This window comes from Numida meleagris, chromosome 5 (genome assembly GCF_002078875.1).
Source record: "Numida meleagris isolate 19003 breed g44 Domestic line chromosome 5, NumMel1.0, whole genome shotgun sequence".
NCBI lineage: Eukaryota > Metazoa > Chordata > Aves > Galliformes > Numididae > Numida > Numida meleagris.
In genome coordinates, this window is record NC_034413.1 from 49,196,097 (window position 1) to 49,212,197 (window position 16,101).

Consider the following 16,101-nt stretch of genomic DNA (forward strand, 5'->3'; position numbering starts at 1 on the left):
AATGAAGCTTCTTATTTGCATATCTATCTATGAATTTGCATCCATGAAAATATAAATGACATGACTGAAGTTAGTGAAGAGCACAGTGTGGGCCACAATGTTCAGTTTCATGTAGAAAGCCCTGGACAGTCAGCTTGAGTCCTTTGAAGGTTCCTTTCAACCTAACCTATTCTGCTGTGATTCTGTAAATCTCTTTCCCTCTCTCTCTCTCTCTCTCTCTCTCTCTCTCTCTCTTTCCCTCTCTCTCTCTCTCTCTCTCTTCTCTCTCTGCTAGACAAATCTTCAAGGCTTCCCCCGAGGCGCTCTTCTGGAGGTGAGAACTAAGAACACAGTGCTGTGAGAAAAGGCTGGTTCAGGCGCCTCTGCAGTCACGCTTTCTTTGCTGCGGAGAGCTTGCAGTCCAGGGCCTCACTGNTCTCTCTCTCTCTCTCTCTTTCCCTCTCTCTCTCTCTCCCTCTCTCTCTCTCTCTCTCTCTCTCTCTCTTATTTTTTTTCCAGAAAAAGCAGCAGCTGCACCAGCAGCTAAGAAAGCAGACATGGAAGGAAAACTTTATTTTGTATCAGAGCCTCAGAGTATCAAAGTCATGGAAAGTAAGAATTATTTCTAAAATTACATTGTTTTCTATTTGTCTGTGCCTGATGCTTGAGATCATGTCCTGCTGTCATAGAAACATCTAGAAAAGACTTAGCCTCCTCATTTGCACCTTTCAGAGACTGTTGCGACATTTATTGCAAAAGTTGGAGGAGACCCAATTCCAAATGTTAAGTGGATGAAGGGGAAATGGAGACAACTCAACCAAGGCGGTCGCATTATAATCCAGCAGAGAGGAGATGAAGCCAAACTATTAATAAAGGACACAACAAAAACTGATTCTGGCATGTACAAATGTGTAGCTTTTAACCAACATGGTGAAATTGAGAGGAGTGTCAACCTGCAAGTTGAAGAAAGGAAGCAAGAAGTTGTTGAAGAGGACGTCAGGGGAAAACTGAAAAGGTATACACAGAGTTGTATAAACTACTTTGCCATCAACACATAACTTTTTGATTATATGACTCAGATCAAGATATAATATTTTAATATTCATTGTATATGTATAATTGAGTACTAAAAATAGAAGCACCTGACTAGGTTACACTAAAGGATTGCACTGTATGTGGCAGTTCAGTTCATTTTTTCAGTGAGCATCTTTCTAGGAAAGTTAGATTATATATTAAATGTATGTCATTGGTTTGATAGAATTCCAACAAAAAAGAAGGAAGAGGAAGAGCAAACTATCGATATCTTGGAACTTCTCAAAAATGTTGATCCCAAAGAATATGAGAAATATGCTCGCATGTATGGAATTACAGATTTCCGTGGCCTCCTGCAAGCTTTTGAGTTACTAAAGCAAACCAGAGAGGAAGAAAGCCATAGATTGGTAAGATATATTGCAACTACAGCATTGTTTTTGTTAAGAGTAACAAAGTTCCTGTGAACAGACCTGAAGACTACACTGTGATCTTACTTTCTGTGCAGGATTTTCTGGAATCTGTTCAGATCTTTTACTGATAGTTCTCAAATTCCTGCATGCTCAAACCAAAGAAGGAGTGGCCCTTCTGGCCAAGTATGTTCTGTCTTGACCATGTGGCTGCTATTTTTGAGATGGGAAGATAGGCTAGTTACAGTATGGTTACATCAAATTTGATGTAGGAACTAATTCTATGCTGGATAAACACAACAATTTGGCATTTAGTATCCTTTAATCATTAAGTGCATTTTATCTTATTGCAGGAAATTGAGCTCACAGAAAAGGCTCAAAAAGAGGACCAGGAATTTGAAGAACTTGTAGCATTTATTCAGCAACGGCTCACACAGACAGAGGTAACATATTTTTGGCCTGATTCATGAAATACTCAAACATGTAACAAGGAACATGAAACTAATTTAAACTAATATTTTTCAGCCTGTGACTCTGATCAGAGACATTGAAAATCAGACAGTTTTAACAGACGAGGATGCTATCTTTGAATGTGAGATTAAAATTAACTATCCAGAAATTAAACTTTCATGGTATAAGGGAACTCAGAAACTGGACTCCAGTGACAAATATGAAATTAAAATCGAAGGTGATCGACATATACTGAAAATCAGGAACTGCCAACTTGAAGATCAAGGAAATTACAGAATTGTCTGTGGACCACACATTGCCAGTGCTAGGCTAACTGTGATTGGTAAGTGTATTTTGAGCTACGTATTTGAAGTAATTTTTACTTTATTCTACTGTCTGATGTCTGCTAAAATGTATGTTTTAACATGCTAATAGAGCCTGCAGTTGAACGGCATCTTCATGACACTACTTTCAAGGAAGGAAACACATGCACGCTGTCTTGTCAGTTTTCTATCCCAAATGCCAAGTCTCAGTGGTATAGAAATGGGAGGCCAATTAAGATAGGAGGGAGATATTCAACACAAGTCTCCGACAAAGTACACAAACTCATCATCAAGGATGTTAGAACAGAAGACCAGGGACAGTATACCTGCAAGCTTGACAATCTAGAAACAACTGCTGATCTGGCCATTGAAGGTTTGTAAACAGATATAGAATCTCTTTATTACAGTAGTGATAAACAGTTGCTGGATATTCCATTGACAGAAAAGATGAAAATAAAAGGAATTTCTTAAAGAAACTTACCAAGTTTCCTCCAACTTGGAAATGGATTGTACAAGAAATTTTGCTGTTCTTTCTCTTTCAACAATATGTGATAGTGTTTGTGTAATTTAGTATTTTTAACTAAATCATCATTACTAATGACCTCTTGACCTGAAATCATCAGTACTACTCTCTTTTATTTTCTTTTTTTCAAATTTTCCTCTTTTTCCTCGTATTTCCTCTTTTTCTTAATTATTCTTTATCTTTATTTCCCTAATGACTTCTCTTGTATAATTTCTCTACAGCAATCTTATTATATTTATATTCTTACATCTTCTAATCTTCGTTCTTATGTAGAAAACTTCACAGTAGATGAAAACTCTTGTTTCTTACTTGTTATTATACCTTACTATAATATAGTTATTGTCATGAAAGCTAAATGACCTGATGATAGATAATAACTTTATTTTTGTTTCTGAAACAGCTGAACCAATTCAGTTCACAAAGAGCATACAGAACATTGTAGTGAGTGAACACCAGTCTGCTACCTTTGAGTGTGAGGTGTCCTTCGATGATGCAGTTGTGACATGGTATAAAGGCCCCACTGAGCTGAGAGAAAGCCCGAAGTACAGCTTCAGAAGTGAAGGTCGCTGTCATTATATGACTATTCACAATGTTACTGCAGAAGATGAAGGTAAAAATTCATGGAATATTTGGACTGATGCCACTTTTTAATCTGATTTTGTTGGGTGCTTTTATAATTATAAAGTCATATAAATATCAAAATTCTTGGCTGTTGCAGGTGTGTATTCTGTAATTGCTCGTCTTGAACCAAGGGGAGAAGCAAGAAGCACTGCAGAGCTTTATCTGGTAACCAAAGGTTAGCAAATTTTCTGAACAAATTTGTGATCATAGTCTCTGCAAATTTGTGAGTTTAAAACATGATTCTGGAACAAATTGTTCTGAAAGAACTTTATTTTTCTTTTGCAGAAATCAAGCTGGAATTGAAGCCTCCAGGTAAAGATCATGCACAAAATTAGCACAGGATCATGTCTGTTATTTGTCATAGATAGGATGCATTGCTCTGCTTTATCCTTTTTTCCTGGCTGTAGTAAGTCAAACCTATGCTCTGAAAAAGTATTCCTTACCTATATGCATGAGGAACTATTTATTCTTACACATTTTGGCAATTACTACTGTGGTAACTCTGAAATCACTGATTATCATCATGTCTGAGGCCTTATTTTGTGTGATATGGGAAGCTGCATTCTCTAAAACAAATGAGCTTATTTAAATGACTCCTTATGATATATAATGATGTTCCTTTCTGAGTGTTCTTAAGGAAGAACCTACTCCAGAATGAGGTGAGCAGTATGTAGAAATAAAATGTAACAGTGTAAAGTCTGGCCAGAGAGAAAGAGTAGTTCAAGTAGTTATCTATACATCAGGTTGCTTATGCTTGAGGGGCAAGATAATTTTATGCTAGAACAAGAAGAAATGAAACGCCATGGACTAGTCTTGGGAGCAGCAAATTCAGATCTCTATTTTTTTAAATGTTTTTATTTTCCAGATGTTCCTGATGCCAAGGTAGCAGTTCCGCCTCAAAAACCAGCTGAAGGTAAAATAACAAACCATACTTGCTCCACAGTCCTCTTTTATATCAATACTGAAACAGCAAGGCAGTGGGAACCTCAAAGAAGGATCATAGATAAGATAAGATCTTGATAAGATCTAGTTAATCCTCTCTTTAGAAATATGGTAAGAGCAAGCCTTGGCTTGGATAGACTTGTTTTGCAGTGTAGAAGGTGAATTCCATAGATAAGAGTGCTATTTTGGGGGAAAAAAAAACAGTAAAACAATATTAATAGAAAATAAAAGAAAAAGATTGTTTTAAAGCCGTATAAACAGATTGGATGTGTATTGCCAGCTCCCCAGTCTCTGTTAATGGACTACAGACAACAAGCATTACATATGTTTCTGTTAGATTCAGTAGTTTAGTATGGACCTAGAAGTTCATTCTTTGTTTCATTTCCATGATAATTTAGTAAATGCTTTGCATGGCACCAGGAGGGAAAAGATTTTTTATCTGGATGAGTTACTATCACAAGGATAGGGGAATGATGGTAGGAAATAAAGCTTCTAAGAGTCAGGATTCAGATAAAGGTTGACTACAGATTTCTACTCAAAGCACACTGTTCCAGCTACAGTGAACTATCAGAGTGAGCACCAGTTTTGCTCTTATTCTGCAATTAGAATAAAATAATTTCTGCCTGTTTTTTCAAATGCACTAAGATTTTTCTTCAATTAGAAGTGAATACCATACTCAGTCTAAATATTTTGTTGGTTTTTTTTCACAAGCTGCCCCTATTCCTATTCTTCTGCCCCTCATTCCACCACCAGAGGAGAAAAAGCCAGGTAAGAATACTTAAAGTAATTGGATAGTGTGTGTATGTTTAATTATGTATTCTTTTATTTTGTTTTAACTTAAATTTTCATGTATATATATTTTAAGCAGAAAAGAAAGTTCCAGTAAAGAAAGTCTCGAAAAAGGTGGTTAAAAAGGGTCCCAAGGAAATCCCTCCACCTGAAGGTAACTTAAAAAAAAAACAACAACAAATACTCTCTTAAATATAGTACAATTATATTCTGGAACAGCCATCTCTTTGATTTGTGTATTTATGTTAAAAACTTACAGATCTTATAAAAAAGTAGTCACATAACACTTTCTGCAAGGAAGGACTAACTTCACTAACTGTGAACATCCAATACACTTTGCAGATTCCAGGCTATGATAATAATATGCTTGGGTTTTTTTGTTTGTTTTTAAGTTCCTGAGATAATGCCAGAGAAGCCAAAAGAGGTCAAAATAACATCTATGGCAAGGAGAGAAGAGATTCATGAAGAAAAAATGGAAATATATGAAAAGCCCAAAGAAGTTTATGAAGAATGGGAAGAGGATTATGGAGAAGATCATGATTATTATTTCAAGGAAGAAGGTTATGATGAAGGGGAAGAGGAATGGGAAGAAACTTATGAGAAAAGAGAGGTGGCTTATGAAGAAAAACAAATCATTCATGAAGAAGGTATAAAAGAATTGTAATTGTTTTACCACTTGAATCTTAACATGCTGCCAAGTTGTAACTAGTACTTGATAACAGAAGTATCCTGGTATGGCAAGATATAAATGCAAATAGAAAATGATACGTTATAATAGGATTACCAGCAAACTCTGCAGATTGGACCATCTTTAAAATCTAATATGAATTACTAATTTGTAAGGTTATGTTTTATTTTTAGTTGCTTGCGGTATGCCTCTGTGACAAAAATGGGATTCTAATGGGAAAACATGAAAATGAGCAAAAAATTTTACTGCAACAGTTAAATCTTCAATACTCTGTGCGTGTGTTTCAACTTCATAATCTTATAATGGCATAACTAGTTACTTCTGTGAGCCTTTAGAAAATGCAATTTTCATCATTAGGAAATGTTTTTTTTTTCCTAAAGTGGTTGAAGTTCCAAAGAAGCCTGTGCCTGAGCGAAAGCCTCCAGCAATTACAGCTGAAAAGAAAGAAAAGAAAGAAGTTACAATTCATAAAGGTATGACTTTCTTGCAAAACTAACAGCAGTGTTTGTATTGACCTCTCTCATGCAGCAGCTCCTTCAAGCTGTACTGTGATGGCTGTTCACATTTCCTTTAGTAGGAGAGAATGATCTTCATGCTGAACATTGACATGACCAAGGGCCATGGCAACCCTTCTGTTCTCTCACCTCAGATTTTCCTGCAGAGGGAGAATACTGACAAGAATGATTGAAACAAAACCAGAATTGCTAGTAAAATCAAGCTCTGCTTCAGTTATCTTTCCTTCTCACAATATATTAGCCTTGGACCCAAGTGATGTTTTTGAGCCAGTGAAAGCTGTAGTTCTGAGAACTGTCCTCCATATAGATCAATGCATACCTCTCATGGGAAGATGGGCTGTATCATCTATTTCACTAGTATCTTTACCACTATTGTTCAACGGCAGTGAACAATGTGCTGAACAATGCGTTGGATGCTCACATCTTAAACAGGAAAAAGTTAGTTCTACCTGTTTTATGTCTGAAAGATAATTTGCAAGATGACTCAAATGATAAATATAATTGTATTGTTTACAGTTGTCAAGAAACCTGTTGATGAAAAAGTTGAGATTACCACTCAGAGAGTTGCAGAGGAAAAACTCAAACGGGCTGAGGGTAACTACTGCTTAATTACCTTAATGTTACCTTTACATGAAAATACCAGCTATTGTTACTTAGCTATTTTGCATATGCATGTCTTCATTTCACACAGATCTGACTAATTTGTCAGTCTTTGAAACAGCTCTAATAAAGGCTTCTGCAGAATTTTGTTAAAGGAAGACAAAAAGCTTTTTAGGCAAAAATAGGAAATTTAGATGTCGACAATGGATGCTTTAAAAGAGGAAGTGTAGAACTGCATCAAGCGACAAAACATGTTTCACTCTAAGCACAAGACATGAAATCTCCATCTTCCTCAGATTTCCACCTTGACTTATCTACCAGGATGTCTTGGTTTAAAGTTTGTAATTGACATGCATCCTTATTCTCTTGGTAACCAGTTCTTCTCATATAGCATTTACCATTCTGCAGCAGGAGTTCATTGGCTAGAATTCAAAATGTGTCAGGATATGACCTTCTGTGTACTAAACATACTGAGTTACCCACCCCCTTTAAAAAGCAACCAAGAAAAGGAAGCAAGCAAGCACTTTACTTTTCTTGCTTTGCATGGTTCTGAAAAGCCTGGCTTAGATACTGAGCTAGATTATGTTTGTTGTGTTTCCAACATTATTCCTAAAAATCTGTAGATTTGTTTTAATCTTTGCTAAATATATGACTGATGAACCAAATTTAATGCTAACAGTTACCAAGAAAATCCCACCACCAAAGCCTACACCAATGATCATCGAGGAAAAAGTTATGAAAAAGGAAGGTAAAGATCTGCACCTTTCAATTGCAGTTTACATTTTTTCCTGTACCTGTACCCTGTGAATTCTTGTGTCTCTTGTGAACATATAGAATTGTGCATATACCTGGATTTGTTGTACTGGTCATGCTGTGACTACTTTCATTGTGTAAAATGTATGTCTACCATGATTTTACCAGTCAAAGTACATATTTCTCATGTTTGCTGTTGTCTTTGTGATTCATATTTAAATAGCCTGTCAGATATTGTACTGTGATTTAGTTTTCTCTGTTTGTTCTGCCTGTTGGCACATGCTTACATAATAATGGCCCAGTGCCCTAACACTTCTTTGAAGAAATGCCTTTGAAATTGTTCTAATACACTAATTGCAGAAGTCTGAGCATGAATTTATTTTAAATTCCTGTGTTAAGAATATCTGTATCTTCAGTTTCTAACATAGTAAATGTTATATTTGTTCTTGTTTTGTGTTCAATATTTTAGAACGTCAATACTGTCTAAATATGTCTAAGACTTTAGCATACAATACAGATACAGATTTCATAAAAAATCACACGCTCTCTACCACTGCTGTGGGTCTAAAATATAAAATACTAAAACAAAATCCTATCTTTAAAGTACCGACAGTAGAAAGATGGACTGTTTCAGAAGAAAAGATGTCGGTTTCTGTCCACAGAGAAGAAGAGTACTCATATGTCACAGGTATGTAAAAAAAAAAAAAAAAAAAAAAAAAAAAAAACCAAAAAAAGTTGTAAAACCAAATTAAAAAACAAACAAATAGTAACTTAAAAAAAATCACACACTCAAACAAAAAAAAGTCAGTACTTTCTATCTTGCTATATTTTCTTTAAATCTATTTTTATATGTTTTGAATTACATATTTAGACATTTATGTTTTGATATGCATTGCTTCTTTTTGTTCATTGTGTTATGTAGCTTCAGTTTTCTTCAGATTAACAGATGTTAACATCTACGCTATTTTTTCTAAACATTGTTTAAATGCTTTTCTTTGAAGAGCCAACAGAGCATGAGAAAACAGTTGAAGAAAGATTCTTTGAAGCTGTTTACCCCACTGAAGGTAGATTGCTTAAGAATGAGACACTACTCAATATTTAAGATTTTTAAAACAGTTTGAATCTTAATCAAAACTCATTGAAAGATCCATACACTCAACTGATTTTATGGACATTAGCATATGTCGTCAGTGGATCTTTGTGTATCAGACAAATAATATCTTAAAAGTATTTCACATTTACTGCAGACATTGAAATTTCACATCTCTGTATTTAATATCTTTCAAATTCCTGTTGTAGCACATAAAGAAGTTGAAGAGGAGGAAGAACAAGAAGTCATTTCTGCAGAACCAGAGATTCATCATGTTGAAGGTGAATTAAGTCTTTGCATCATCTGCCTAATTTTTTTGAACTTTCATGTTATTTGTCTGTACCACTGTATACCAAAGAACAGCATATCAGAGCTCAGATCTTTCCATTTCTCTATGGCTCTACTCTCAAATATGATCTCCTACTACATTTCCAAATCTACCTCTTAATCACTACTTCAATTAAATCTTTGATATTTTTTTTTTAATTTGAGAATATTTACCTGTCTGATAAAACAGCATATTTTTTTGACATGCAGTGTTTGCATACACAGCATGTTGAAAGCAGCCTACAGCAATGTACTAAATCTCTTTCCATCTTCTAAATGTTTACCACATATCTATATAAAGTGCCTGAGATACCAAAGAGGCATGTCCCAGAAGAAAGAAAGCCTGTTCCTGTCCCAGCAGAAGCTCCACCAGCTAAAGGTACTTCTACTACCCAAGTTAAAAAAAAAAAAAAGAAAGAAAAGAAATAATAATCTTACTATCTTTCAGTATATTTTTGTAAGCTGTCTTCAATTTTTTTATCAACCTGCTATCTATGTGCCTTTCATTTTGCATTATCTCATTTCTTTATTCTGCCTTATACTGTATCTTAATTTACAGTGCTTGAATGTGTCTCAGTGTTGGCTCTTCTCTTTCCTAACAATCTTGTGTTTGTTTCTTGTGTTTGTTTAGATAGTGTGTTTTTTGCAGATAAGAGTAGGGTATTTTTTTTCTTCAGTAGACTGCCATGAAAAATGATAGTACATAAATGTTGATATTGGAATCTTATGTTGTATTTTAGTGTCTTTCCTAGATAGTCTGCATTATGTCCAAAGGGTTGTACAATGTATTGTGCTGCAGTGTTTAACTACTTGCCCAGACGTTGTGTGCTATAAAGCAATCTTGGCTTACTGAAATGTGGATAAGTGTTGCGAAAACTAACGATCTCTCTCTTTGGCAATGCTTTCCAAGTGCCTGAGGTCCTTAAGAAACCTGTTCCAGAAAAGAAAGTTGCTGTTGCTAAGAAGGAGGTGTCTCCCCCAGTAAAAGGTATAGCATCTTTTGAAAGTGGACTTTAACCAGTCCTGTACTGTTGTTTTGTTCTAGCTAGTATTCAGTTTTAAATATAAGTATATGTGGTATTTGTGTGTTATATGTCTGTTCTCACCTAAAACAACTTAAAAGCCTTGACAAGATTCCTTAAACACATTTTAATGTCTTTAAAGTGCCTGAAGTGCCTAAAAAACCTCCTCCAGAAGAAAAAGTACACGTTCCAGTTCCCAAAGCAGAACCTCCACCTGTCAAAGGTATATTTAGTGATGGAGTATACCTCTTGAATATCTTTTTGTACTGTTTTTTGTTGGTTTTAGTTTTATGTAAGTATATCTGTGTCAGATTTTATTTTTTTAACGTACAATTGTGCATACGTGACACTTTTTTAAACCAGATAACATACTCTGATATCTCTCTTAAGTTAAGAAATCAGTCTCAAAGCACTTTAGAGGCTTCCAGTGACTGATTAGATAAACCTTTTTTTTCAAATGTATGTTATTCTTATATCTTTCTATGTTACGTGTAATATTTATGTGATATGTGGTGTGTCTTGATATTCTTATAAATGGATGCATTTTTAAAATACTCAAATAGATCTTTGAAATACAGAATTCAATTATTTTCTGTTTCATGTTTTTTAAGTGCCAGAGGAGCCCAAGAGAGCTCCCCCAGAGAAAAAAGTTGCTGTTCCAAAAAGAGAAGAAGCTCCACCACCTAAAGGTATACTTAAATCAAATATCTTAAGCATTTTGTGTGGTCTAACTTTGTTCTTTAAACCCAGATTCACCTAACAATAGTTCTGCTTCAGTAATACTAGTTATGTATATTTTGTGTCAGTTTTGTTGATAATTGTGCTTTAGATGTAGTCTTAAGACACTTGTAATTTTGTTTATTTAATGTTGTTTAATTAATATCTCTGAAGCGCCAGAAGTACCAAAGAAAGCAGCTCCAGAAGAAAAATTGCCTCAGATTCCTAAAGTAGAAGAGGCTCCACCTGCAAAAGGTATTGTGTCTTGTAGTCTTTAGAACATAAACATTTCCCGCAGTTTAGTCAGTTGTTGTGCTTTGTAAACAAAATATATCTGTGTAATCATCTTTTTGAGCAATACATTTCTGTTACATGTTGCTTTTGCAAGTTTTGCGCTTTCTAGATCCTAAAATTAAATGCTTTTTTTAAAAGTGCCTGCAGTTCCAAAGAAACCTGTCCCTAAAGAAAAGGTACCTCCTGCTGTTCCTAAAAAAGTTGAGGCTCCTCCAGCTAAAGGTATGCTTTCCAGTTGAATAAATAAAACGCTGTCTCTTAGCTTCTATGTGTATGTTCTCTATTGTCAGTCATTGATTTGTGCTTCCTTTATGAGTTCCACCATACTGATTTAGTGACAATAAAACAATTGGTAGTTTTTTGTGTGTTGTACATTACTTACAAAGTTACCAATGTTCAGTTTTGAATCTCTGTTATGTGTTATTTGTTCAAGACCCTTAAGCAATTCTTTCGAAACTTAGTTATTTTCATTTTGCAAGATGGCTTTCACACTGGCATTAGAAAATCATCCATTTAATATTACTATCTTTCAAAGTGCCTGAAGTGCAGAAGAGAGCAACTTTTGAAGAAAGAATGCGTATTACAGAAGAAAGAATATCCATTGCTGTTCCAGAAGAAATCCCATCACCTGAAGGTAGACTGTAAACAAACACCAATGAGAATCTTGTGCTTCTTCTAGAAGTCTCTCGCTCTAAGACCAAGATAAAAATATGCAAGAATTTTGTATTAGTTATTTTGAATGAGTTTTCTGTTGGAATATTTTACAGACTTGGAGGTAGTTAAAACTCTCTGAATGCCACTTAATATTTCATTCCTGAGTGCCAGGATCCCATGAAATGTACAGGAACACTACCACCAATCTTAGCATCAGACTCGCATGAAATTATATTAAGATGTATAGATTTATAGTGCTGAGGTTAGATAGAAGCATTTAGGACCACAGCTATCCATTTCTTATACTCCCTACTTTGCTCTCTGCAGCCTTGCAGATAGCAGTACTATTTTCTCTTCAGTATTATCTTCTCATGAGCTCTTTTAGTTCAGATTCTCATACTCAAATGAGGTTGAGATCGGTTATTTTAAGTTGGCATAATTTCAACACAAACCTGTTTCAAGATGAAATCACCATTTTGACTGTTTTTATGTGCCACTAATGACTTGCCTGTCAATATAATTTACATGTTCTATTAAAAAATACAAATAAGTTTTGAAAAGAAGATATGGAAGTATTTAGGAAGTATCTTCCTAAAATATGAACATGCAAATGTATATCATATATACAGATATGCTGTTAATTTTTCTCCCCTGCTAATCAGTCTTTCACCCCTGAACAAGCTGATGTTTTCCCTGATTCAGTCATGTTTGTAGATATCCATGACAAGCTATCCTTTCAATTCTTGACCAGCCTTTATCTTGTATCCTTCTTACTTTCATGTAGCTGGATCAAGTAACAACATCTAATTCTTTCTCCACATCAGCTGCTGTGAGGAGGAGGTCTGGGGAGTTGAAGCATTCTGATGGGCTGACATTTGACCTGTGAAAAATATTTGAGAGAGACAGCATTACACAATATGGCATATGGGCCACTTAGTGCAGATCATAAATATGTGTGCACAGCACTTTCCATACAATATGCATGTTGTTATACAGAACTTTTAAGAGCTGATCTTCATCTGTTGAACCATCCATCCATCCACCAGAAATAATAAAACTAAATATTTTCTTTAAAGAACCAATAGTTGAAGAATGGTCTGAAGAAGAAATGGAGGAAGTATCTATTTCCATTCACAGAGAAGAGGTTTCTGAAGGTATGGTCACAATTCAAGCATACTAGACAACAGCAAAAAGAGAGTTTTGTTTTGTATCAAAAATAGCATAAAGATCTACACTATTTAAAAGGAAATTTTACTACTGCACAAATATGCCATGTTTCATATCTTATAAACTGTCGTACTTTCTTCAATTTCTCTGTCTTGCTCTTGAAAAGTATAGTTAATCTTGCCTTCATACAGTGAAAATGAGGTGTCTTTGATGTTTTATTTTTGTTTTATTTTTTTACCACAATTCTCTGTTGAAAATTGCTCTTTCACTTTGTTTCTTGGATGAAGTCAAAACCCTTCAGAATCTCATGATGTATTCCAGTTCCTTATACCATTTCACACGAAACTGATAAAATTGTTTCCACCTATGAGTTTATTGACATAACATAATTCTGTGAAGAACAGTAACATATACTGATTGTCTCAATTTTCTTTACAAGCAACACCATAGAAAGTATTTACAAGGGATAGCTTTATCCAATAAATTAATGATTTTTTTTCAGTATTTGGGAGGCTTTCTTGAAGTAGACAAGTCCTCATAGTAGTGTACTAGCAGACACAGGAATGGAAAGTTCTGATCTGGCACTTCACATGCCAGATTTTCAAATTCCACAGAAATATGAGATAAGAGTCTTAAGCTGCTTGGACTTGCTCCATTGGCTTCAGAAGGAGCAGGAGGATACCAGTCTAGTTTGTAAAAGACACTGGAGATGTCTTTTAGTAATGCACACTACTTACTCTTGTCTTACCAAATATTTTGTTACATTCCAGTGCCATAAAGACAGTAATAGATGTCAAATATTAAATATTCAAGTATTTTTATTTTACTATTTTTAAGTGACTGAAGAAGAGTCTTACTACATAGAGGAGAAGGTAACTGTGCCTAAAAGAAAGGAAGCCCTTCCTGCTAAAGGTATACATTCTTTTCGTTAAAAAGTATTAGTTGTTTCTGTCTCAGTGTTCCTTGTGTCATTATTCTGAGTGTATGTTGCCACTACGTGTTTCTCTGCATTGGTGGGTTTTTACATTAAGGAAATGTGTGTATGCTAAAGTGATATTATTCTTCTTTGTAAAACTATGTATTACAATCTCTTAAAGTGCCTGAGAAGCCTAGGAGAGTTGCCCCTGAACCAGAAATTCCAGCTGCTCCTAAGGAAGCTCCAGCAGCTAAAGGTATAAAACAGTTCCTCATTTGGATGATGCTGCACATGCCTCTTAAAGAGGATAATGTTTATCATACTGTCTTCTTATGTTGTCATGGGTAGTGTCTGCTTCCAGTGATGAATGATTGTCTCAAGTTCCATCTTTTACTATGAAAAATAACTCAGTAGAATGCTACTATTAAAAAAAATGACAAAAAAGTAATGTAGTAGACGGTTACAAACATTACAGCTTAATATTCTTTCTCATCTTCCCATCTTACTCATATTTTTAAAGTGCCTGAAGTTCATAAAAAAGCAGCTCCAAAAGAGAAAGTACCTGTCCCTGTTCCTAAGAAAGTGGAGGCTCCACCATCAAGAGGTATATCTGTGGTTTGGTCCACAAGTAAAAAAAAAATAATTCTTTTATTCCTGCATTCCTTCTTTGACATGCATGCATGTTGATAAATAAATCTCACATATCAAATTTCTTCAATGTTAAGCATGTACTTATGTCAGTTTGTCTACAATATGGACTATGGACTTTGTCTTGCTGAGGAAATTTTTATGTTTATGTTATGCCTGTTGGTGAGATCAATCCCATTTTCTAAAGTTGCACAATCTTTTTTAAGAACGTCCAGAAGTGCCCACTGTTGAGATAGCAGTTGAAGAACCACCATCAACCAAAGGTAAACAAAGAAAGAATAACATCATGAAACATTTTCTTGTTTGTCTTGCAGTATTTGTGTTCAGGTTTTTTACATAAAGAAGTTCTTATTTGTTAGTATCTGTAATCTCTGTCTGCATCTCCCCTCTCTTCTGACAGTTTGCTTTGTTTGCTCTATGGTTTTAAAGTACACTCTTCTGTGATGCTTCACTTTTGTTGTTGAAGTTTCCTAAGCATTTTCTTTTACACAAAATCAGATAAAGTACAAAAAATTCCATGTGTCTTCAAATCAAGTATTACAATTAAATATTCTTGTTCTTTCAAAGTGACTCAAGTGCACAGAAAAATTATAACAGAAGAAAAAGTTGCAGTTGCTAAAAAAGATGAGGCTCCACCCAAAAGAGGTATATCATTTTTCAAAGCTACATAAGAAAATGTTTTTATCCAAATGATGATTTGTATTTATAACATATAATTGTGTAACACAAGCTTTTTTGTTGTTCGCTGTCATTTCCTTATTTGAATTAAAGAATTGTCAGGTCTCTGCTTTTGTGTTTTGTCATCTGATAATGTTTGTGATTGATTCAAAATCTTTCAATATAAACAAAAATTTTTAAAATGTCAGCAGTGCCCAAGAAGACTGTGCCAGAAGAGAAAGTTCCTGTTCCAGTTGCACAGAAAGTAGCAGCTCCACCAGCTAAAGGTATCTGAGTTCTTTTCGAAGTAGAGAAGGCTTCTAAATATCAGATATATGCATGCATAATACTCATCATCTGCCTGGCTAATATTCCATTCTCTACCATCTTGATTATAAATGAAAAGGAACTTTGTCTTCTTCATTGCAAAAAATGCAGAAGGTGATGGAGAACAGTCACACGGCTGCATTCCTTGCATTTCCTAAGCTGCTAGTAACTTCATTGATTATATTGGCTGCTTAAGAGCTTTGGAAAGCTAAATGAAGCAATTTACTCAGTGAATAAATGTGAACGCATTTAGAAAAATAATATCTATGTTTTAGAACATAGTCAATATGAGAGTGGCAGATATCAGACTTAGAAATATGTGTTCCACTTCTCTGATCTTGTTTTTGAAATGTAATTTTGTTATGTGTGCTCAATGTCTTGTGTTTTGTGATTAAATTATGTTTCTGAGGGACCTAGAGAAATCTTTCATCTCCATCTTTGCATCTTCATCTTGTGTGATTATGCAGTTTGCTTTTTTGGTGTGTTTTACGCTGTATTTTTGTAAGTCTAATATTTTCTGTTTTATTTTCAGTAGCTTATACCTCTACTGCTACTAAAATTGTAAGGTGTTTCAAAGGATCTAATTCCAGGGAATTTATTCTTGGAACACCTCCAAAAAAAGATTCTCACAAATACTTAGTGCCTACCTAGCCACCATGC

The 16,101-nt window shown here is 34.8% G+C and overlaps 1 protein-coding gene across 1 annotated transcript in view; it reads left to right on the top strand.

Moving 5' to 3' along the window:
* LOC110400102 (titin-like) overlaps positions 1–16,101 on the top strand; it is a 243,014-nt gene that overhangs the window by 80,397 nt on the left and 146,516 nt on the right. The window contains exons 96-112 of the mRNA XM_021399719.1: positions 499–591; positions 712–994; positions 1,238–1,418; positions 1,772–1,861; positions 1,944–2,211; positions 2,304–2,564; positions 3,115–3,324; positions 3,433–3,510; positions 3,621–3,647; positions 4,201–4,248; positions 4,989–5,045; positions 5,143–5,220; positions 5,459–5,713; positions 6,135–6,227; positions 6,786–6,863; positions 7,549–7,617; positions 8,922–8,993. Coding sequence (XP_021255394.1) covers positions 499–591; positions 712–994; positions 1,238–1,418; positions 1,772–1,861; positions 1,944–2,211; positions 2,304–2,564; positions 3,115–3,324; positions 3,433–3,510; positions 3,621–3,647; positions 4,201–4,248; positions 4,989–5,045; positions 5,143–5,220; positions 5,459–5,713; positions 6,135–6,227; positions 6,786–6,863; positions 7,549–7,617; positions 8,922–8,993 — 2,241 coding nt within the window. The remainder of the gene's footprint in view (positions 1–498; positions 592–711; positions 995–1,237; positions 1,419–1,771; positions 1,862–1,943; positions 2,212–2,303; positions 2,565–3,114; positions 3,325–3,432; positions 3,511–3,620; positions 3,648–4,200; positions 4,249–4,988; positions 5,046–5,142; positions 5,221–5,458; positions 5,714–6,134; positions 6,228–6,785; positions 6,864–7,548; positions 7,618–8,921; positions 8,994–16,101) is intronic.